The sequence below is a fragment of the Schistocerca gregaria genome, chromosome 4, assembly GCF_023897955.1.
Source record: "Schistocerca gregaria isolate iqSchGreg1 chromosome 4, iqSchGreg1.2, whole genome shotgun sequence".
NCBI classification, from domain to species: Eukaryota; Metazoa; Arthropoda; class Insecta; order Orthoptera; family Acrididae; genus Schistocerca; species Schistocerca gregaria.
The window spans coordinates 223947132-223972517 of NC_064923.1; the positions used below are offsets into that span (position 1 = coordinate 223947132).

The following is a 25386-nucleotide window of genomic DNA, read 5'->3' on the forward strand; positions in this document are numbered from 1 at the left end:
TGTTACTACATGAACTATTTTGAGATCGACTGTGATGATGGCAGTTAGCCTTTTCAGAGTTACATGACCCCTCATTCTGAAGTGCTTAAACCACAACAATCAAAAAGTTTCCGCCTAAAGTCACGATTTAAAAACAGTGATGTTGATGATAATCACAACGTCACTTTCTTGAACGTTACTTGACTGAGAAGTGGACTCTTACAGGCGTTTTTTAGTGTGTACCACTACCAGGGCGTACTTCGTGATACCATGTAGGGATGTGTGGCATTCAGCAGTCAGGGCAGCAGTACCTGCTGTTGCATACACGTGGCTTACAGTCGGGGCAGACTGGCTCAAACGCCCAACAGCAGTGATTCTGCTGCTTATCGCTTACACTCATATCCAATATATTGAGCGACTGTACAGTAAAGAGACGAGTCTCATCTCAGGCATTACAGCAAGGTACAGACGTCTCCTGTCACGTCTGACATACATTAAAGTTTCACACTCTGTTTGTTCTTACTGTTAAGTGGATAGCTTAGGTTTCTAGTTTTGGCAATCAATGTATATATTAACAGCTTCCGTTACTGTTCACGTCCTCATTCCGCATGCTTCAAAACACAGTCGTCTAAAAAAATTTCTTGTAATAAATATTGCAAGTAATAGTCGTCCCAGGTCTCCCCCAGGACTTAAAGGAGCATTTCGTCGAGCATTGCTACGTGCTGCAATGTTGTATGACTCTTGGACACAGTCTGACTTCCCCATAGAGCACTGACTTGCCCCTAGAGCACTAACGTTCTTGTATGTTATTCAACCCATATTTTCGAATTGTCACTGTAAGACTGGTTGTTTCATTAACTGATTGCTAGTTCCACCCGCAGTTCTCTCTTCCTACTACTATGACGGAATTTCCTAAATATCAGTAATTTATCATTCAATGTTTTGTGGGAGCATTTTCTTAGAGTGCAGCAAAGCTAGCAGGGACTGAATCTGCATTGACAGAGACACAGATTCTAAGCAACAGAAAAAAATGCTTATGTGATAGGAATTTAGGCTGAAATCCTGGTTCTAACATCAGTAAAAAAAATTAGAACACATTTATCATCACATAACCCGAGGAACTCTAAAGGACAATGAGTTGCTCCTTGAAGAGGTACCAACTGTAAGAATTACCTGCAGTAAATGGAACGGCAGCAGCAGTGATTAAATTGTAATAAGCTCTAATGGCCCATTCCTGACCGGAACAGCTACTGAATCACTTAAAACTGCCTTTATTTTCTTTGTGACTTGCTATTGCACATGGACAAAAATACGTACGCTCAGAATTCTTGAAGAATCACAGCATGTCAATGAAGTGAAAAATATATGATGCCTCATTTCGTACGTTGTTAGATTTCATGACACATTTCATATAAACGCTGGAGTACACATTGTTCCCTTGTACACGTTCCAGGTGCTTTGTTCTGCACCTAAGGCGTTGCAGCTGACATACTCGCCTTTTGCACCTTAGGAGCGTACCGGTCGCATCGCTTTCCTTAGTCAGGTGATGTTTTGAAAGTTTCTAAGATATCGATCCTGCGCCGAAAGCCAAGTATTAATACATCGACAAGTGACCACAGAAACCTCAACGCTTTCGTACTACTGATCTGCAGGGAGGATATTTGAAGTTTGTAACGACGCCTTGACCAACTATGGGAGAAGAAACCTGTTTGCTGTTCTCTCTCGCGTTTCTGTAGCGGTCTTGGAGTGAAGCGACCACTCCAAAATTCTTGATATGCCGTTGGGCATTGGTTCGACAGATAGATAGAATCTCTGGTCACAGACTCGGCTTCAATATGTCACCTGCAATGGCTTATCATTCTCATCTTGCTGATCTGTCAGTTAGGTTCGATCAGTCTTCAGTTAACTATTGATTTATTAAATATGGAAAAGTCGTTAATACAATGACGATTATTATGCTTTATTCACAATTAAAGAGAGCACAAGTCAATTAAAATCAAGAAGTGAAAAAGCTTGTGGACAGTTGTCGCTGATGCAGGAGTTCTGTGATGGAAACTTCGTTCAGCCGCCAAAGCCGCGGCCACCTCCGGCTCCGAAGCCGCCACCGCCGAATCCAGGACGGCCTCCTCCAGGGCCGAAGCCGCCGCCTCCCCCAGGGCCGAAGCCGCCGCCTCCACCAGGGCCGAAGCCGCCACCACCACCGGGCCTCCCAAAACCTCCGCCAGGACGGCCGAAACCGCCCTGGCCAAACTGCGCATGCGCCAAGGTGGCAACGCACAGGAGCAACGTGAACAGTGCCTGCTGATAGAGAAATAGTAACGTCATCGTATCAAGTATATTCGATCCACTACTGTGGCAAAATGAAACAAAAACATCAGCTGGATTATTATTTTGTTAATAATTACTGATTTCGATGATCTCCAGATCTGGCGCTGCAAGATGCGGTTTTCAGTAGTGGTAAAAATGACACAATACTGACGTGCACGTATGTGTGGCTGGACACTCAAAGGCAAAAAAAAACCTTACTTACCAGGAAGGAAATATCCCATTGGGACGGAAATCAGCAGAGGTTACAGGTGTACAGACAAACAAATGATTAACTTTCAGAAAAATTTCATGATTTACTCCTGAAGATGAGCTTCACAAATGGTGCAAGTCAATAACACAGTGGTGACTGTCGTCCATCTCTGGCCCTTGTGGAAACAGTTATTCAGCCTGGTATCGATTGACAGAGTTCTTGCAAGTCGTCCTAAAGGATATCGTACAAGATTGCAGTAGATACATTAAACCGTTAAAATCCCGATAGGACTTGAGAGCCCTGCCCATAATGCTCAAAATTTTCTCAGATCTTACGACCCTGATGGCCAAGCTAGGGTGTGGCAAAAGTGAAGACTGGAAGTAGAAACTCTCGTCATGTGCGAACCACCGTTATCTTGCTTAAATGTAAGCCTAAGATGGTTTGCCATGAAGGGCAACAAAACTCGGCGTAGAATATCGCCGACGTATCGCTGTGCTGTAAGGATGCCGTGGATGATAACCAAAATGGTCCTGTTATGAAAAAAATGGTTCCTCAGGACATCTCTCTCAGCTGTTGGGCTGTATGGAAAGCGACAGTCACGTTGATGTCTTCCCGTTGTCCCGACCGTCTCCAGACACGTCCTCGGCTAGCAGTCTCGTTGATTGGAGAATAGTTGTCTTCAGAAGACGCCACAGACAGGGGTGGGATGCTTTTGGTAATCACCACTGCACCCTAACATGACAGCGGTATGTCAGTGACATTCTACATCCCGTTTTCTTACCCTTCATGGCAATCCATCCTGTGCTTACGTTTCAGCAAGGTAAAGTCCTCCTGCACAACGTGAGAGTTTCTACTGCTTGTTTTTGTGATTGGAAAACCTCAACTTGGTCAACACAGCCACCGGAAGTCTCCCCAAATGAAAACTTTTGGAGAATTATGGACATGGTCCTCCAACAAGCTGGAAATTTTAATAACCCAGTGATCCAAGTGGACAGAATGTGGAACGACATCTCTCAGGATGACATACTAGGACTCCATCAATCAATTCCAAGCCAAATAGCTATTTGGGTGCTTTTGGAGTGAGGCTCTACACAAGAATGATGAAGATTGGATAGGTAGATAGAATATTTAAAGGTGAGGAACCGAATCAAAATGAGGGAAATTAAGATTATGACACAATTTTATTAACACGAGAGGTTCAAAACCTGAAGCGTCAGGTTATATTCATGTTGGTAATATGAGGAGGTTTTGGGGGCGTAGGCTTTGGAAAACCACAAGGGTCGAATAAAATGAACAGATTAAAATGTACAGATTATAGTTACATAGAGATAACTAGTATTGAATAGATAGACTAGCGTGGAGAACTGCATCAAACAAGTCTTTTGACTCAAGACCACAACTATGGAAATCACTACAGCAAAGAAATATTTGGTTTTTTGTCTCAACTTCTTCTAGGTGCACCTGTCAATTTTTGACGATTCCGCAGAAAAAGTCTTCACTAGTTTCAGATCATAACAACTGTGAACCTGAGATGTACAGCTCACCTTACTTCGACAAAACCTCAATGTAAGTTCTCGCATTGGTAAATAACTTACGTGGGGCTCGTTTCATGACCTTAACCAAAGATCACGACTAAGTGCAACAGCTCGTGCACAAGTGAATAAAATCATTAGTGGTTTGGAGACAAATACGGCTAAGTTATGTATTGCGGTTACAGTTGCATTGCACAAAAGTGACCAGACAATCCTTTATTTAATATCCCGATATAAATTCTTTCGTGTCAGATGTATTTCGTGCAGAATGGAGCGCCGTATTCCATTGCTATACCATTAACATAAAAATAGTAATCAGAAAATATCTTCTGTAATACAACAGCTTGCTCGTTCATGCAATTAGCAAACTGTAGTCTCCGTTACGTATCCCTCACCAAATTCTTATTGCCTGCAGTTAATGTTGAATGAAACGATTGGAAGCCGTAGTAAATAATGCGTTGGCGGAAACATCTCAGATCACCTTTGGCGTTTATTCTTGACTTTCTGAAGACATCGAACCAAAACCATCTGCCGGCTTCAACGTTCCTTGCTTGTGTGAGCGCTGGCAGAGTGCAAGGTGTTCTCCTGCAGACACACTACATTCGGATATGTATATCGAACTGTCTCCTATTGTAAACAGGTTAGAGCCCCAACATAAACGATGGTATGCAAGTAACTGAAACTGGCTTCAGGACTGAGTGATTTTCAGTTATCTGCAAGGTTCGCAGGAGAGCTTCTGTAAAGTTTGGAAGGTAGGAGACGAGATACTGGCAGAAGTAAAGCTGTGAGGACCGGGCGTCAGTCGAACTTTGGTAGCTCAGATGGTAGAGTACATGCCCGCGAAAGGCAAAGGTCCCGAGTTCGACTCTCGGTCGGGCACACAGTTTTAATCTGCCAGGAAGTTTCATATCAGCGCACACTCCGCTGCAGAGTGAAATTCTCATATTATATACTCTTACCAAAACGAACGTAGTTAAACACTGTTTACAAACTATGCACATGTCAGTTGTGATGCAGGTTTTCTAGTGACACCATGTGGAGCTACACAGAGCATATCAATCGTGAATTGCTGGAAGTGTTTATTCCAACACAGGAAATTTACCCCTGATGACGGTGCACAGAATATGAAGTCTATAATTTCAAAGCAAACAGATACATGGTGTATTACCAAACTTAAACAAAAGCTACTCAGCAAACGTCAGACACACTTATCGTTCACAGAATGAAATTTTCGCTCTGTAATGGAGTTTGTGCTGATATGGAACTAACTAGCATATTAAAACTGTGGGCCAGACCGACAGTCGAACGCGATACCTTTACCTATCGCAGGCTAGGGCTCTACCAACTGAACTACCCAAACACGACTCAGGACCCGTCCTCAAAGCTCCAATCCCGTCAATACGTCTCCTAGCTTCCAAACTTCACAGAAGCTCTCCAGCGAGTCTTACAGAACTATCACCCCTGGAAGAAGGGATACTGCGGAGACATGGCTTAGTCACAGCCTGGGGTAAGTTTTCAGAATGGAAATAGCTGAAAGGCACGTCAAAACAACTGGGTGCTACTGACATTTCCAAAGAAAGCATTAGGAAATCATTGACTGCAACTTTGGAAAGGAATCTGGGACGACTAATGAGTAGCTTTGAGCTATGGGTAGTGAAGAGAGCTGGGAAGCAACTTTACAGAGAGACAAGATCCAGTAGAAATCCTGTGATAACGCAGAAGACAATTAATTTAATTGACGAAAGTAGGAAATATAAAAACCTATCAAGCAAAGCCCGAAAAACGGATACAAATGTTTAAGAGTGAGACTGGCATTGCAAAGCTGTACAACAGGAATAGGTAGAAGAAAGTGCATGTCTTTGGGAAAGTTAGATGGGGCCTATTGGAAAATAAAAGAGATCTTTAGAGGAAGGAGAAGCACCTGTACCATTGCCGGTGTTAAGGAGTTCATATGGCACCCCAGTATCAAGTAGATAATGTATCAAGTAGATAATGTTCGACTGGAAGGTGGAAAGAATTTATAGCAGGATTACACATATGAAATGAACATGAAGGCAATGTTATGGAAATGGAAGAGGAAATAGTGAATTTCAGGTGGGAGATATAGTAGTGGGAGAAGGATCTGAAAGAGCGCTGAGAGGCCAAAGCCATGAAAGTCTCGTGGAGTGGACGACATTCTGTTAGAATTATCGGGAAAGTTTTCAGTGAACAAAAACAGGAAGTATCTTACTTCATGTAATAATCCCGTGACAGTTCGCTAAGTGCGCCACTGGTCTCAGGTTGAAATTCTTGTTGTGCGCGGTGTCTCCAAGAAGTTTCAGATAAGGTGTTTTCCTCTGTAACTTACAAAATAATAAGCTCGATTAGCTGTTTCAAGTTGGTTAGATTGTAGAATGTATCCTTAAATTAATGTACGTAAGGCACGTCGGAATGCATGCAGACACAAGGAAAAATCAACCCCAGATTATTCGGAAAGCACATCGAGGAAACTAGTCGCTCCTGCATCTCGTCCGTCGGTTGTTTAGAAGGAGTAGTGAGTTACGCATTAAGGAAAATAGGCAATCGTGTGGACATCTCATTTAAATGAAAACTTCGACATCAGACTATCCTTCTGAACAGCAGTTATGTACAGCATATTACATCCACTCCTAAAACTTTGAACGTTTCCTGTTCGATGACTTACATTGATAGAAATTGGAATTAAATTAATCTGTATGCGTTTTCAAAACACCAACTGCATTTTGGAAAATGGGCAAATGTCTATAAGGTGCAATACATATGTAGAAGTGTGGACAGTTGGGAATGTGAGTCTCACGGGAAGCGTGCAAGGGATAAGTCCCTGCAATCGCGCTTTTCGTCTGTGTCCTCGGTGGCTCAGAAGGCTAGCCGGCACGGTAGCTCAGCGTGTTCGGTCAGAGGGTTAGCTGCCCTCTGTAATAAAAAAACTGAGCTAATAGATCAACACCGAAGTTAAAAGGGTGTCTTACGACGTCCGCCCCGATCAGATTCAACGAAAAAAACCAGCAAAATGAGATTTAACAAAAAAAAATATGGATAGAGCGTCTGCCATGTAAGCAGGAGATCCCGGGTTCGAGTCCCGATTGGGGCACACATTTTCAGCTGTCCACATCGAGGTATATCAACAACACCTGTCAGCAGCTGAGGTTTTCGAGAACAAGTTACTGCCTTCATATATTTCATAATGTTCTATTTAAAAAGAATTAGACCTCGTTGCTGTAGCACCCTAGAAAATAACTGTATGAACTAGGTTTTAACACTGCAGTTTGAATAATCTTTTAACCTTTATCTACCTAAATAAATATCCCTTTTTATTTAGTATTTTCTAAGTTACAGAGAAAAAGCCTTATCCGAAAATTTTGTTAATGATTAAGGGAAACCTCATCCGCTGTATTTTTACACACTTACTGTATCACGACCAAAGGAAAGAAGGAAGGAAGATTGTATTTAACGTCCCGTCGACATCGCGGTCAAAAGAGACGGAACACAAGCTCGGATTGAGTCAAGGAGGAGAAGGAAATTGGCCGTGCCCTTTCAAAAGAACCATGTCGGCATTTGCCTGTAGCGAATAAGAGAAGCCACGGGAAACCTAAACCTGTATGGCAGGACACAGGCCTGAACGTCCTCTTTCCAAATGCGAGTGCAATGTGCTGACCATTGTGAGTGCAATGGGCTGACCATTGTGCCACCTCACTCGAATCGTCTCGTGACTAGTTTCGTTTCTTTGAACATCTTCAGGTTGCCGAGCGGTGCTGAAATCAAGATATAGATTATTTGTAATATTAAAGACAACATCCAAGAAGACTGACCGTAAACAAACAAACTTGTCGTGTGCAATATGCATTTGTGGTTCCAGACTTTTCCTCTCTCTTTGTATGCACAGACAGACTCATGCATGCACACACACACACACACACACACACACACACACACACACGCACCAACCACACGCTTAAAATTTTGTAGCCTAGCTATAGTAGTCCACTATCTGACTACTGAGACAATCGTTCGAAAAGTTCTTCCCATTGATGCGCCAATGCGTAAAAATGATATCTCAAAATGTATTCACTATCTCTTCCAAACGAACATCCAGAAAGAACTAACAAAACTGTAAACTGTTAACTGTCTGTATTACTCACCTCTGAACAGCATTTTTTTCCGTACTGCCACAAAAGATTTCGATCCTAAACATTGACATCTCCCTATTATTCTCCGCAAATAATGGTTTGTGTCATTACTAATACTTCCACCGACGTGGATATACATTTTAGTGCACTTACGTTTTCCGGTATCTGATGATACTTAACATACAAACGCCATGCGTCGCGAATCAGCATCATACCAAAGCTACTCTAACGATAATGATGATGTTTGGTTTGTAGGGCGCTCAACTGCGTGGTCATTAGTTCCCGTACAGACTCCCAATTTTGACACAGTCCTATTTTTACACAGTCGAATGTAGCCACTGTCATGAATGATGACACTAACGAAATGATGAGGACAACACAAACATAGTGTCCCGGAGCAGAGAAAATCCCCAGGCCGGTCTGGAATCGAACCCGGGACTCCTTGATCCAGAGGCAGCAACGCTAGCGACATGACCACGAGCTGCGGAACAATCTACTCTAATGAATGGAAGGTTAATTGCATTTGAGTGCCACTGGAGGCAGGTACGGATTCTACACGATGCTACTAACGTCGCTGATATGTGCTACCCTCTCCCGAGTGTTTTGGGTACTCCTAGAGCGACTTTCTGTTCGCGCCATTGTTCGCTACACACACACGCACGCACGCATATGCACACGAACGTGCGAGCGCAAAGGAAAATTTATCTTTATTATAATTATTACAGCTAGATAGAAAGGTAAGTTTGTTTCTGAAAAGTGTTTGTGGCAATACGTAAATCACATTTTGATGTAACAAACTAGTTGAATGTGCAAGTACATAGGAAAAAACTGTTTAAAATATGCACCAGTGGAAGTTTATGTGCCTCCGTCGGCGCGTGAAAGAGAAGAAATCATGTGAAGTGCAATCAAATATCTTGGTTTATTCGTAGCACTATATACTTCAACTTATTACAAGTTTCCAATAATTGGGTTGAATATTCGAGCTCAGCACTCTTTTGACTGATTACTTTTCATTTGTTATGCGAGTTGCAAGTTCTAATGAACGGCTATTCCTCTGAAAATTTTATTTTTGTAGCGATGGATCCACAAATTTTATGTTCCAAGAAATGGAAATGGAAATTTTAAGCTAAGTGCCACATTCGGAGAGGGACTGCGAGAGTTCCAAAATAAACCGTAATAAAAACAGTTGTCTGCTATAATTAAAATTCGGAATAGCAGTGCCACTTTGCAAGTAGAGATAAGACATGACACGTAAGGAGAGGTAGGCATTCAGCAGTACAGAAGCAGAACTACTACGCAACAAGCATCAGGACCCAACAAGACCGGTTCCGTACAAACTAGTGCAGTACGTCATTGGCCTCACATTACCACTACAATACCAAATTGTAAAGGACAGACAATTTTCGTATGTAGGAAGTATAACTAAGGTGATACAAGAATCTTACGAATATGGCTATATTTTTTAATATACAGTAATTTGAAATGCCAGCATGTATCAGAATTTTTAATCATGTAAATCCTATCACTGTATCTTAAAAATGTTAAATAATTTTTTTTTCCAATGGAATGCTATTAGCGTTTAATTTCTCAAATTCCTGCGGTTGCAAATATACGAAATACCAATTACTAGTGACAGGTGTAACGTATGTCAGATTTGGCTTTAGGTGCCCTATAACAATGAGCTGCTTGTTACAGAATATGATTTTTCTGCCTTCTTGCAAGTAGAAATTTTTTCAGTGTATTATGAAGATAAAGCTTTCTTGTTCTCAGATATGATGTGGTATAGAACTAACTATTTTGAGCTAATGATCAATAGCTATGTAGCAACAGACGCTACGAACTATACCTAAAAATAGGTTCATCAAACTGAAACGATAATTTTCACGCTCTTTGAATGGTCAGATGGTGACGATTTCATCTCTCGACGAGGAAAGTCATACTAGATTCGTCTCCACTACCGCCTGTACACAACGATCAGTAAGGAACTCCAGATGATGTGTTGACAATCACGGCAACGGAAGCTTATTCGAATATGCGTGGCGAAGACGCAGAGGCACTCACCAGTAGTTTAGTCATGGCGTCGTCCGCAGCTGGAAACACCGTGTGGCGTTTGCCAGCCGAACGTGGCTTATATACAGTATCGTAACCTTGTAGGCTGTTTAGTAAATATTAGTTGTCGAACAGTGTACTGGGAAGACTTTTTTCGCGTCTTCAACGGGAATTTCCTGGCCATCGTGGTTTCGGGAGGCAGCAGGTGTCAAAGAAGAGTTTCATTGTCGCCTGGAAAAGCAGCCATTGCCACTGACGCATCCGGTTTGCACTATTGTGAGCCAATTCCTTGAGGCTAGCAGAAAGTGAAATTTTTGATCTGGAAGATAAAAAACCGCCTCTAACACATTACGTATGGATAAATTATAATGAAACATTTAATTTGGCTAAATCAACAAGAGCAGATGGTATTAAAATTCCAGTTGTACTAGTATTGTGTGAAGTTGGTGGCAGGGCTCACTCAGTTAGGGAAAGTGAATGGTGTTACACATTCAAACCATCATCTCCATTATGGCGAACGCAAAAAATAACATCTGGATTTATTTAATGAGAGATCGCAAGAGATTAAATCCGCCGCGTATGCAGACATATTTTCGTTCTTCTTTTACAATCTGTTAAGTATGAGCGTGGTTCATATTACACACAGATGGTGAAAGATATGGCCTTAGTTATTTTCCAGCCAAAAAGGGGAAAGTATTGTCCTTGATGTCCATAGAAGCATTAGGTTACTTTGAATTCTTGGCTGAGATTCACGAATAGATATGAGTACAGCATACGCGTAGCTTTTAGCGGTTGTCACTCCAAAGATCCAATAATGAGTGATGTCGCGGCGTATAAATGTACAGGGAAATCAAATTAATTTTTAGAAAAGAGGGAAACGCGCTATAAATTTAAATTCACTTTGAAAACGCTGTCAACACAAATTAGACGCTTTGGAGGTCTCTTCAAGGTGAATACGAGGAAAACTTGGTTTCAAGCATGCCTCGGAGATTCCAAACAATTATTGACGCTGCACGTGATTGGACATATTATTGATTGTAATTGCATCTTTCTTTCGTTCATATATAACGCATGTACAAGATTTATAAGATTTATTTTGTTGTCAATTACACACATTAAAAAATGTTTTTCATTCCGAGAGTTCTGGAACCTGTACAGAAAATTGGAATAGAGACCAACATAAACATCATTTCCGCCCACTTTATTGTTCATGAAAACCATACATTGCATGTTGTACCACCATACAGCGAGACCTTCAGAGGTGGAGGTCCAGACTGCTGTACACACCGCTACCTCTACTACGCAGTAGCACGTCCTCTTGCAATGATGCATGCCTGTATTCGTCGTGGCATTCTATCCACAAGTTCATCAAGGCACTGTTGGTCCACATTGTCCCACTCCTCAACAGAGATTCGGCATGAATCCCTCAGAATGGTTGGTGGGTCACGTCGTCCATAAACAGCCATTTTCAATCTATTCCAGTTATGTTCGATAGGATTCATGTTTGGAGAACCTGCTGACCACTCTAGTCGAGCGATGTCGTTATCCTGAAGGACGTAATTCATTGTAGTCCATGAAGACGATTGCCTCGCCAATGTGCTGCCGACATGGTTGCACTATAGGTCGGAGGACGGCATTCATGTATCGTACAGCAGTTACGGCGGCCTGCATGATCACCAGCGGCGTACATTGGCCCCACATAATGTCACCCCAAAACAGCAGGGAACCTCCACCTTGCTGCATTCGCTGGACAGTGTGTCTTAGGCGTTCAGACGATTGTCTGGTTGAGGCATATGCAGCACTCATCGGTGAAGAGAAAGTGATGCCAATCCTGAGCAGTCCATTCGGTATGTTGATGGACCAATCTATACCACACTGCACGGTTTCGTGGTTTCAAAAATGGACCTCGCCATGGAAGTCGGCACTGAATTTTCGCATCATGCAGCCTACTGCGCAAAGTTTGAGTAGTAAGACGACGTTCTGTGGTTGCACAACAATCATTATTCAACACGGCGGCGTTGCTGTCGGGGTTCCTCTGAGCCGCAATCCGTAGTAGCCCGTGGGTGGCCTGAGCGAGGCATCTCATGGACATTTCCTGTCTCTCTGTATCTCCTTCATGTCCGAACAACATCGCTTTGGATCACTCCCAGACACCTGGACATTTCCCTTGCTGAGAGCCCTTACTGGTACAAAGTAACAATGCAGACACCACCGAACCGCATTATTGACTGTCTAGACATGGTTGAACTACAGACAACAGGAGCTGTGTACCTCCTTCCAGCAGGAATGACTGGAACTGATCGGCTGTCGGACCCCATGCTGCTCATACATAGTTGTTTACATGTTTGGGCGGATTTAGTGACATCTCTGAACAGTCAAAGGGACTATGTCTGTCATCAGGATTTCTGGGAACCGGGTTGAGGCAAAACGTTTCTTGATGGGTGTATACTTTTTTACTGTTTAACCCGGCCGCGATTTTACTTGACAGACAGTACATTAGCGTCATTCTCTGTCTTTGCATGAGTGTTATATTTTTATGTGTGACTGTTAATTGTATCTCTGATAGTATAAGGCAGCGTCGTCTTGATGAATAGGGACCAAATTTGGTGCACAACCAATTAGCGATTAGTGACAAGGAGGAGGCTACCGAACTATCATCTCCATCCAAACTCTGATCATTGTCAACAGCGACGCATAACTCCAATACACAGGGTGTTGCAGCGAAATTTAGATATGAATGGTTCACAGGAACGGCACATTTACTCATATATCTGCCGCATTTCAGAAAAGACGACAGTCTATACCACCGCCAGCACTTCCCTAATTCTTTTACGTTTTATTGTCACTTACACCTTTCTTAGAGACGGCCGCGGTGGCCGTGCGGTTCTAGGCGCTCAGTCCGGAACCGCGTGACTGCTACGGTCGCAGGTTCGAATCCTGCCTCGGGCTTGGATGTGTGTGATGTCCTTAGCTTAGGTAGGTTTAAGTACATCCATGTTCAAGGGTACCCGTGGTGTAGGGGTAGCGTCTTGGATTCATAATCATAACGTCTTCAGTACCGAGTTCGCTCCCCGCCAATGCATAATTTTTAAAAAAATAATAAGCATTGGCGGCCGAAGACATCCGGCAAAAGAAGTCAGCCTCATTCTTCCAACGGCATTTTCCAAGAGGGCGGAGGAGCGGATGGAGGTTCAGGGCACTCTCTTGTCCTACGGGTGGGAAATTTCCTTTAAAGGCGGATGAATCAGCAATGATCAACGACATGAGGATGCAGAAGGCAATGGAAACCACTGCATTAAAGACACGTAACGTGTATCCACAGGACATGTGGCCTGTAGTTGAAGAAGTGTCATGATGTTCTCACCATTGGCAAAAGATTCTGGAATAGTCCCCCATTCGGATCTCCGGGTGGGGACTGTCAAGGGGGAGGTTACCATGAGAAAAATATTGAATAATCAACGAAACGATAATGTTCTACGAGTCGGGGGGTGGAATATCAGAAGCTTGAACGTGGTAGGGAAATTAGAAATTCTTAAAATGGAAATGCTAAGGCTCAATCTAGATATAGTAGGGGTCAGTGAAGTGAAGTGGAAGGAAGACAAGGATTTCTGCTCAGATGAGTATTGGGTAATATCAACAGCAGCAGAAAATGGTATAACAGGTGTAGGATTCGTTATGAATAGGAAGGTAGGGCAGAGGGTGTGTTACTGTGAACAGTTCAGTGACCGGGTTGTTCTAATCAGAATCGACAACAGACAAACACCGACAACGATAGTTCAGGTATACATGCCGACGTCGCAAGCTGAAGATGAACAGATAGAGAAACTGTATGAGGATATTGAAAGGGTAATGCAGTATGTAAAGGGGGACGAAAATCTAATAGTCATGGGCGACTGGAAAGCAGTTGTAGGGGAAGGAGTAGAAGAAAACGTTACAGGAATGAAAGAGGAGAAAGACTAATTGAGTTCTGTAACACGTTTCAGCTAGTAATAGCGAATACACTGTTCAAGAATCCCAAGAGGAGAAGGTATACTTGGAAAAGGCCGGGAGATACGGAAAGATTTCAATTAGATTACATCATAGTCAGACAGAGATTCCGAAATCAGATACTGGATTGTAAGGCGTACCCAGGAGCAGATATAGACTCAGATCACAATATAGTAGTGATGAAGAGTAGGCTGAAGTTCAAGACATTAGTCAGGAACAAACAACACGCAAAGAAGTGGGATACGGAAGTTCTAAGGAATGACGAGATACGTTTGAAGTTCTCTAACGCTATAGATACAGCAATAAGGAATAGCGCAGTAGGCAGCACAGTTGAAGAGAAATGGACATCTCTAAAAAGGGCCATCACAGAAGTTGGGAAGGAAAACATAGGTACAAAGAAGGTAGCTGCGAAGAAATCATGGGTAACAGAAGAAATACTTCAGTTGATTGATGAAAGGAGGAAGTACAAACATGTTCCGGAAAATCAGGAATACAGAAATACAAGTCGCTGAGGAATGAAATAAATAGGAAGTGCAGGGAAGCTAAGACGAAATGGATGCAGGAAAAATGTGAAGACATCGAAAAAGATATGATTGTCACAAGGACAGACTCAGCATACAGGAAAGTCAAAACAGCCTTTGGTGACATTAAAAGCCACGGTGGTAACATTAAGAGTGCAACGGGAATTCCACTGTTAAATGCAGAGGAGAGAGCAGATAGGTGGAAATAATACATTGAAAGCCTCTATGAGGGTGAAGATTGGTCTGATGTGATAGAAGAAGAAACATGAGTCGATTTAGAAGAGACTGGCGATCCAGTATTAGAATCGGAATTAAAAAACCTTTGGAGGACTTAAGGTCAAATAAGGCAGAAGGGATAGATAAGATTCCATCAGAATTTCTAAAATCATTTGGGGAAGTGGCAACAAAACGACTATTCACGTTGGTGTGTAGAATATATGAGTCTGGCGACATACCATCTGAGTTTCGGAAAAGCATCACCCACACAGTTCCGAAGACGGCAAGAGCTGACAAGTGCGAGAATTATCGCACAATCAGCTTAACAGCTCATGCATCGAAGCTGCTTACAAGAATAATATACAGAAGAAATGAAAAGAAAATTGATAACGCGCTAGGTGACGATGAGTTTGGCTTTAGGAAAAGTAAAGGCACTAGAGAGGCAATTCTGACGTTACGGCTAATAATGGAAGCAAGGCTAAAGAAAAATCAAGACACGTTCATAGGATTTGTCGACCTGGAAAAAGCGTTCGACAATATAAAATGGTGGAAGCAGTTCAAGATTCTGAAAAAAGTTGGGGTAAGCTATAGGGAGAGACGGGTCATATACAATATGTACAACAACCAAGAGGGAATAGTAAGACTGGACGATCTAGAACGAAGTGCTCGTATTAAGAAAGGAGTAAGACAAGGCTGTAGCCTTTCGCTCCTACTCTTCAATCTGTACATCGAGGAAGCAATGATGGAAATAAAAGAAAGGTTCAGGAGTGGAATTAAAATACAAGGTGAAAGAATATCAATGATACGATTCGCTGATGACATTGATATCCCGAGTGAAAGTGAAGAAGAATTAAATGATCTGCTGAACGGAATGAACAGTCTAATGAGTACACAGTATGGTTTGAGAGTAAATCGGAGAAAGACGAAGGTAATGAGAAGTAGTAGAAATGAGAACAGCGAGAAACTTAACATCAGGATTGATGGTCAGAAGTCAATGAATTTAAGGAATTCTGCTACCTAGGCATTAAAATAACCAGTGACGGACGGAGCAAGGAGGACATCAAAAGCAGACTCCCTATGTCAAAAAAGGCATTTCTGGCCAAGAGATGTCTACTAATATCAAATACCGGCCTTAATTTGAGGAAGAAATTTCTGAGGATGTACGTCTGGAGTACAGCATTGTATGGTAGTGAAACATGGACTGTGGGAAAACCGGAACAGAAGAGAATCGAAGCATTTGAGATGTGGTGCTATAGACGAATGTTGAAAATTAGGTGGACTGACAAGGCAAGGAATGAGGAGGTTCTACGCAGAATCGGAGAGGAAAGAAACATGTGGAAAACACTGATAAGGAATAGGGACAGGATGACAGGACACCTGCTAAGACATGAGGGAATGACTTCCATGGTACGAGAGGGAGCTGTAGAGGGCAAAAACTGTAGAGGAAAACTGAGATTGGAATACGTCAAGCAAATAATTGAGGACGTAGGTTGCAAGTGCTACTCTGAGATGAAGAGGTTAGCACAGGAAAGGAATTCGTGGCGGGCCGCATCAAACCAGTCAGTAGACTGATGACCAAAAAAAAAAAAAAAGTTCTAGGGGACATGACCGCAGATGTTAAGTCTCATAGTGCTCAGAGCCATTTTGAACCTTTCTTAGAGAATATTATGATATACATATGACTGATCATTTTTGTGAATACCGTATACGATAAGAGTTTAGTATGCCAGCAGAAAATGTTCCGCACTTGAAATCTATTTTTGATGCCACGTTAAGTATGGGCAGCCGGATAAAATGGTAGTACTCTGTCCTAGTATTACTACAAGTACATTGACGGTGGCGTTATTTAACCCATTTTACTTAGGATGATTTTAATTAAATCTCAGTTAGATAGAAAAGGATGGTTTTTCTACGTTTACTTTTATTTTAGTTTTCTTATCATTTACTATTTTGCTTTTATTATGTATGGATAAAATAGTATGCATGAGACCTGAGATTTCAGCATTCACAGTTATTTACAGGTCCTTTACAGTAGTCAAGGGCCTCAGATCGGTTCACTACTTTTGCTCCTTGGAGGTATCCCATATATCGTATGCACAAATGTTATTGCTTTTTTCTTAGCTTGCGGTCGACCTGCACCATATAGGTTCTTTGCTGCCTTTTTACATATCATGTTTGTTGTACATCACTGCGTATGTTCAGTTGCATCCTGTCTGATATGTCGCTCTTTTCAAAATATACAGATGTTTCAGACGGTGCCGTTTTAAGCTGCCATGGGTTTAAAATAAATATGTACATTCATGAGCCCCAGCCCTACATTGATACCGGTGAAAGTCGTTTTCCAATAGCTATTGTTGTTCCAGAGATATTTTGGGTGGACAAGATAGCTGGGACACCATATATCTGTGTGTGTGAAACCTTTCCAGCTATTGGTCTGTACATTCATAGGGTGATGCTGAAGTAGTGTGGTATCGTACGTTTTAGATCAATTAAATTATGATACACAGGTGTTGTAACTATATAGGTATAATATTGATAAACAGGACCTGAAGACAACGCAGATGCAGCTTTGAAACTAGTCGTCCGAATAATAAATACGTTGAAAATACGTCTGGGTGTTCAGCTTCCAGTACATACACTGCCATCCTCAGTCTGATGTTCGAAACAAGGATGGTCTAACACAAGTACTTGAATCTACCACTGCAGTGCTAGGATCTCTTAGAGACGTTCAGTTTCGGAAACGGACAGTGGAAGGGGAACTTTAACACTGACTATAATGTTTAAAGGAAAAGTGTTCCTTATTTTTGCATTAAATTGTTTACAAAAGAAATGTTTGCCTCGATAGGGTGGAGAACCCATTCTGGAGCTTCCAGACAGATTACATATTGAACTGATCTCTGTGAGAACTCCCACGCTAGCTTAGGTATCCGAGGAGGCTTCGCCTAGAGCGTTTGGGAAGCAGACAAGTACTGTCAAAGTATAAGTTAATCCTAGCTGTGAGAGGTGCCAAATGCCATACCATAGCTTACTCAGGGCTGCCGACCAGAAAGGAAGGTCCAGACTTGTGTCTCAGCCCAGAAATTACATTGTCTTAGGGTTGAATTTTAGTACATTCATGCATAAATTATATCTAACGAAACGGGACAAACACTTTAGTTTTCAGAATAAAAAATATATATATTGTGTTCCATATTAATCTATTTCGGTCGATATCTCTGGAGCGGCACAATTCTGCAAAAAAAGTCTCTAATAAAGGATGTAAGGTTTGAAGGGGGTCATGGAATGTTTACCCCGAAATGACCTTGAACCCTGTTTTCAAGGTCAAACCAAGGTCAAGTTCATTTTTGCGAACGGTAACCCCTATGTTTTATTTCATATTCGTATTCTATGTGAAAAAAACGAATTGTTTGTATGGGACATTTTTTAGAAGAACCAGTGGTTTGTAGCCAGGGATCACCTCATTGTAACTTTCGCAGCTTACCATTATCTCGAGTGTGAAGCGAGATCGGGAAAAGTTTTCCGTGAAAACCTTGTATGGTTTCTGAACGCTGTCCAGTGATGAAATTCTCGTGGACTTGAAGTGGGCTTGAAATTCTTCAGTAGGGGTTAACTCGAAAGCAAATACCGTAGGCATTCGCGGAACCCAATGTGCACCACTTGGAGGGTGCCGAATCAGAGACCAGCACTGTGGTTTTGTCAGCACAATCAGAGACGAGACGGGTGGAGCGTTTAGGATAACTAACAAGCGTCATTGTCAGGGAATTTGGCATCATGACTGGAAGTTCAGAGAAATTTTACCTTTGGAGATTCTGAAAATTTCTCGGCTGTGCTCACGTAGAACGATTCTTGACTGGCTTCATTCTCATAAATATTTAACTTAGGGACTTAGAAAAAATGTGTGTTAAGGGATTTCGAAAAATTTCACCTCTTCGAACTCTGATGAATTTCGTCTCGTGGGTCTCAGAACAATCTTGTCTCTCGAGATTCTAATGAGTTCCTGCGAAATGAAATTTGTCCGAATTACTCCCAACACGAATATTTGGACCCTTTAAGAGAAAAATTTATCTGAGTCGCCTTGTCTCGCAATCGACTTTCTCGGACCCGCCTTTCGTTTCTCTCCATATTTGAGAAGGGTAGTTTTTCGTGGGGTATTCAATAATTGTGTTTTTTACGTCAATATCGAGATATGTAAATGTCCCGTCTTGAAACACACATTTTCTCAAAGAGCGCACTTGAATACTGCATGGTTTGGCTTCACGTTGTGGAGTAAACAACAGCTAGCATGTGTAACAAACGGGTCGCGCTCACTGTAATAAGTCAGTTTTCGTGCAACATGCTTGCGGGACGTTTCGTTGGAGGGAAAACCTAAGAAAACCAACAATAGTGAAAGTAATCAGTACAAGTTTATTTTTCGAGTCTAATCTGTCCGAAATGGCTAAAATATACTCCTGGAAATGGAAAAAAGAACACATTGACACCAGTGTGTCAGACCCACCATACTTGCTCCGGACACTGCGAGAGGGCTGTACAAGCAATGATAACACGCACGGCACAGCGGACATACCAGGTACCGCGGTGTTGGCCGTCGAATGGCGCTAGCTGCGCAGCATTTGTGCACCGCCGCCGTCAGTGTCAGCCAGTTTGCCGTGGCATACGGAGCTCCATCGCAGTCTTTAACACTGGTAGCATGCCACGACAGCGTGGACGTGAACCGTATGTGCAGTTGACGGACTTTGAGCGAGGGCGTATAGTGGGCATGCGGGAGGCCGGGTGGACGTAACGCCGAATTGCTCAACACGTGGGGCGTGAGGTCTCCACAGTACATCGATGTTGTTGCCAGTGGTCGGCGGAAGGTGCACGTGCCCGTCGACATGGGACCAGACCGCAGCGACGCACGGATGCATGCCAAGACCGTAGGATCCTACGCAGTGCCGTAGGGGACCGCACCGCCACTTCCCAGCAAATTAGGGACACTGTTGCTCCTGGCGTATCGGCGAGGACCATTCGGAACCGTCTCCATGAAGCTGGGCTATGGTCCCGCACACCGTTAGGCTGTCTTCCGCTCACGCCCCAACATCATGCAGCCCGCCTCCAGTGGTGTCGCGACGCGTGAATGGAGGGACGAATGGAGACGTGTCGTCTTCAGCGATGAGAGTCGCTTCTGCCTTGGTGCCAATGATGGTCGTATGCGTGTCTGGCGCCGTGCAGGTGAACGCCTCAATCAGGACTGCATACAACCGAGGCACACAGGGCCAACACCCGGCATCATGGTGTGGAGAGCGATCTCCTACACTGGCCGTACACCTCTGGTGATCGTCGAGGGGACACTGAATAGTGGATGGTACATCCAAACCGTCATCGAACCCATCGTTCTACCATTCCTAGACCGGCAAGGTAACTTGCTGTTCCAACAGGACAATGCACGTCCGCATGTATCCCGTGCCACCCAACGTGTTCTAGAAGGTGTAAGTCAACTACCCTGGCCAGCAAGATCTCCGGATCTGTCCCCCATTGAGCATGTTTGGGACTGGATGAGGCGTCGTCTCACGCGGTCTGCACGTCCAGCACGAACGCTGATCCAACTGAGGCGCCAGGTGAAAATGGCATGGCAAGCCGTTCCACAGGACTACATCCAGCATCTCTACGATCGTCTCCATGGGAGAATAGCAGCCTGCATTGCTGCGAAAGGTGGATATACACTGTACTAGTGCCGACATTTTGCATGCTCTGTTGCCTGTGTCTATGTGCCTGTGGTTCTGTCAGTGTGATCATGTGATGTATCTGACCCCAGGAATGTGTCAATAAAGTTTCCCCTTCCTGGGACAATGAATTCACGGTGTTCTTATTTCAGTTTCCAGGAGTGTATATAGAAATAGTCATAATGATAAGAATTGTTAGCGGGTGTCACGATTATTATGCAATCGCGCAAAGATTTTATGCCGAAAGGTATCCCGATGTCCGTCATCGCATGAAGGCTACAATTGGGTCTCTGGGAAGACTTCCTGAAAGAGGTAGCTTGAAAAGGCAGAGACGAAAGACGGCCCCTAGACAGTCGACTGCGCTGGGAGTTCGTGCTGTCGTCGCTGAAAATCCACAACTTTCGACTCGTCAGATTCAGAGAATGTATGGCGTGCCTCGACCAACGGTATCTCGTGTTTTAAGATACTTCACATCCAACTTACATACGTATCACGCAAGCAATCGAGCCTGGTGATCCTGAGAGCCGCCTGGCATTTTGTCGATGGGCCGATAAACAAATGCTTCGTGATCCCTTTCTTTTTGCATGCATTTTCTTTACAGACGAGGCGAACTTCGTCAGCATGAGAGTAGACAATATCCATAACGCACACTACTGGTCGGAAGCAAATCCTCGCTGGCAACGAGATCACCAATCATAGAGGCTGTGGTCAATGTCTGGGCGGTCATAGTTGAAGACTACGTGATACTTCCTGTTTTTTTGTGGTAAAACGTTGAACGGCTTGCGCTATTTTCATATTTTCCGGAATCTGGTGCTTTCTTTACTAGAAAATATCATCCTAGACATACGAGCACGTGCGTGGTTTCAACATGACTGCGCCATTGCACATCAGGCCTTACCTGTCACTAGGTACTTTAATGCAACTTCCCCGAAGCGATGGATTGGTATCGGTAGCGCAGTTCGTGAATTCCCGCCAAGATCGTCAGATTTAACACCGTATGACTTCTTATGGGGAGCTGTAGAGTAGAAGGTGTACTCCACTCCCCCCACGACGCCAGAAGATACGAGAGAAAACTGTGATTAATCTCTCACAATATGGTGATCTCAATTGTTCACTGTTGATAAACCGAGACCTTTGGGAACTTTGCGTTAGGTGACAGCGACTCATTATAGCAGTGAATCTTATCTGCTAGTGTAAGAACGACGAGAGTAATTTTTATTTTAGGTTTGATTAGCAGTAAGCAGAATAGTTGTTAAATGGTCGAGACACCTTTTGTTTTGGAGACCAGTTTGATTTTTTATAAGTGTATCTGGCTGATTTTCGAACTGACCAAAACCTTCGATTTCCTCTGGAATATTCGTTTGCTTCCCTTCCTTTGCATAATGAAGCATGTGCACTTTACCATAAATGTTTCAGAACGTGTGTTTACTATGTATGAGGTGCATCGCGAGTCCTGATGCCATTTTAACCATCTACTGACTATGGACGAGTGCTGGATACCACCCTATATCAAACGGAACCAACTTTTGTTTGACATGGTTCAAATGGTTCATATGGCTCTGAGCACTATGGGACTTAACCTCTGAGGTCATCAGTCCCCTAGAACTTAGAAGTACTTAAACCTAACTAACCTAAGGACATCACACACACCCATGCCCGAGGCAGGATTCCAACCTCCGACCGTAGCGGTCACGCAGTTCCAGACTGAAGCGCCTAGAACCGCTCGGCCACATCGGCCGGCCTGTTTGACATGGGAAACACAATCAGTTCCCACGTTACAGATTTCTCTCACGCGCTAGAAGTCGGGGACTGATATAACATGGGCAGCTTCGACGCCCAGTAATCTGTCTTGATGCGATACATTTAACGGAGGCTTCCAAAAGAGGAAAGTCTGTGGCGCGTTTTCCCATGACGAGATTGCCAGCAGATTTAGCAGATCACAGTCACATCTCCAGCAAATCTTAGCGCGCGGAAGGTTTTCATAGTTAATCATGTACTTGACTCTTAATGACATGAGGAAGAAGTTTTTGAGAATGTAAGTTTGCAACACAGAATTGTATGGTACTGAAACATGGACTGTGGGAAAACCAGAACAGAAGAGAACCTAAGTTCAAAATGTTCAGATGTGTGTGAATTCCTAAGGGACCAAACGGCTGAGGTCATCGGTGCCTAGACTTATACACTACTTAGACTAACCTTTGCTAAGATCAAAACGTAGACTCATTCCCTAGGGAGGATTCGAACCTCCGTGAAATGCGCAACCACTGCGGGCGGAAGAATCGAAGCACTTGAGATGTGGTGCTCCAAACGAGTGTAGAAAATTAGGTGTTCTGATAAGGTAAGGCATGAGAAAGTTGCGCGAAGAATATGTGGAATACATCGACAAGAGAAGAGACAGAATGATAGAACATCTGGTAAGACATCACAGAATGACTTCCATGGTACTAGACAGAGCTGTACAGGGTAAAAACTGTAGAGAAAGACAGTGATCAGAATGCATTCAGCAAATAATTGAGGACGCAAGTGGCAAGTACTACTTTGAGATGAAGAGGTTGGCACAGGAGAGGAATCCATTTGCTGTCATCAAACCAGTCAGAAGACTGAAAAGACTTCGCAGTCATTTCACTCTCACTCTCTCGCCGATTCTTTGTTACGTGGACTCATAATGAACACTGTCCGCCCCGATAGCTGAGTGGTCAGCGTGACGGACTGCCGTCCTCCGGGCCCGGGTTCGATTCCCGGCTGGATCGGGGATTTTCTACGCTCAGGGACTGGGTGTTGGGTTGTCTGCATTATAATACCATCCCCATTCGGCGCGCAGGTCGCCCAATGTGGAGTCGAATGTAATAAGACCTGCACCGTAACGGGCCTCCCAGCCTATGACGCCAAGCGCTCATTTCCATTTTGCAATGAACACTGACTGAAAATGCAACGTTCACCCAGTTAAAGTACACAGTTAAACGGTTTTCTGCCAGCAGTTTTACCATTGCCAAGCACAGACTTTCGAACATCTTATATTTTAATAAGGATGTATTCTCCAATATCAGTAATCAGTTCCATTTTAAATTCCATTCAGCAAATCTGTAGTCATCCTTTTGAATTAAAACAATTTCTTTTTTTAACTGATACGTCTAACATCTTGGCTGTACCTTTACATAACACAAAATCTTTCTCCGTGTCATTCTCCACCTCAGCCATACGACTATGGAACGCGCTCCCCTGTTATCTGCGTCTTATCCAGAACTACTCAACATTCAAGAGGGAACTCAAAACTTACATATTAGGGACGGTATGGCCACCATTGTTGTGCCCCTCCCGTCTCTTTCTTTCTTCTCTCCATCACAGCTTCGAATTTTACTATTCTATTTCTCTTCCTCTAACCTATCTACCTCTTATATATCTCTTTCACCCATTCTATCGTCTTATGTCGCTGCAAGATGAGAATAACTCACAAGCTGCAAGAACATAACGAGTCAATTCCCAACTAACAATGGGACTGACATTCACGAAAGAAAAGTATGTTTACTTTCATATACATAGTCATTATTATTATTATTATTATTATCATTATTATTCTTGATTGTTATAATTATTTTTTATTGTTATAATTATCATTGTACGACTGTTTTAATCTCTATTTTTTTCTTTAAGATCAATACTGCATAATACGTTATATGTCCTTAATGTTCTGTAGCAACTGGTTAGGTGTAAGAGAGGGCCTGAAGGCCCTAATCTTGCGAGGTAAAATAAATGCATAAATAAATAAATAAATAAATAAGTGAGTGACATCTGCTGGACATGTCAACAATTGTATTCGATACTTATCTTCCAACAGGCCACTGCTACAATGCAATAACACAATTACCTTGTCATTGTTTTCCATAAAACGCTCCACAACTGCTACACACTATACGAAAAACATATTCGCTACCTACATCGCTGTTACTAATTTGCTATTTTTTTTTGCACAACTAACTGCGATCTGATTTTCATCATGTGGTACACGTGCACATCAAAATATTACATAGGCAGTCTTGCATAGTACGAAGTCATAGTTGATTCCATGTAATTAAGTGATCTCTCTCGAACGCTAAATAAATAACACGAAAAAATTAAAGGATAAGGAAGAGGGCTACTCCCTCCACTTTCAGTCAAACTGGAGTGAAGTCTGTCACATTTAGAAAGGTGTAGGTGGATTGTTACAGTACTCTAGAACAGGCTTTCGCAGACTATGTTCCGCTCTGTGGGAAATGAATACGTGCTCCGCAAAAAAACTGTAAGGGCTGACCAAAACGTTTTTGTCCGAGAGCGCTGCAGCACATAACGAGACTCCGATGCGAGTTTACAAGCACCGGTATGTAGGCAAGGAATTAGAGTGACACTCGTGTCTTTCCGAAATGTGTTCGGTAAATACGCCAACGTCAGCTCTGGCGACGTTATTAATAATGCCTTGACACAGGACCAAAGTGCTGTTACTCTTTCCTTGGATGCCGAAAAACAAACTCTGGTAGACATTCACTGGAGTGCATGTCTGTCGAAAACCAAGTCCGTGAAACTGCAACCAGGGCGCTCCTGCCTCTTGATAGACGCCCCCATACCGCAAATGTCGGAACGCCTAAGTTACGCCAACTCAAGTTGGAGACTGTCGAACATGCACCCTGTAGTTATGATCTGTCCCCATGCGATTATCACACCTTCGGTCCCTTAAAAAAGACCGAAGGGTCGACTATCCCTGTCGAA

At 43.0% G+C, this 25386-nt stretch overlaps 1 protein-coding gene across 1 annotated transcript in view; it reads right to left on the reverse strand.

Moving 5' to 3' along the window:
• Positions 1 to 1918: 1918 nt before the first annotated feature.
• LOC126267565 (keratin, type II cytoskeletal 1-like) overlaps positions 1919 to 25386 on the reverse strand; it is a 65335-nt gene continuing 41867 nt past the window's right edge. The window contains exon 3 of the mRNA XM_049972868.1: positions 1919 to 2102. Coding sequence (XP_049828825.1) covers positions 2041 to 2102 — 62 coding nt within the window. The 3' untranslated portion in view covers positions 1919 to 2040. The remainder of the gene's footprint in view (positions 2103 to 25386) is intronic.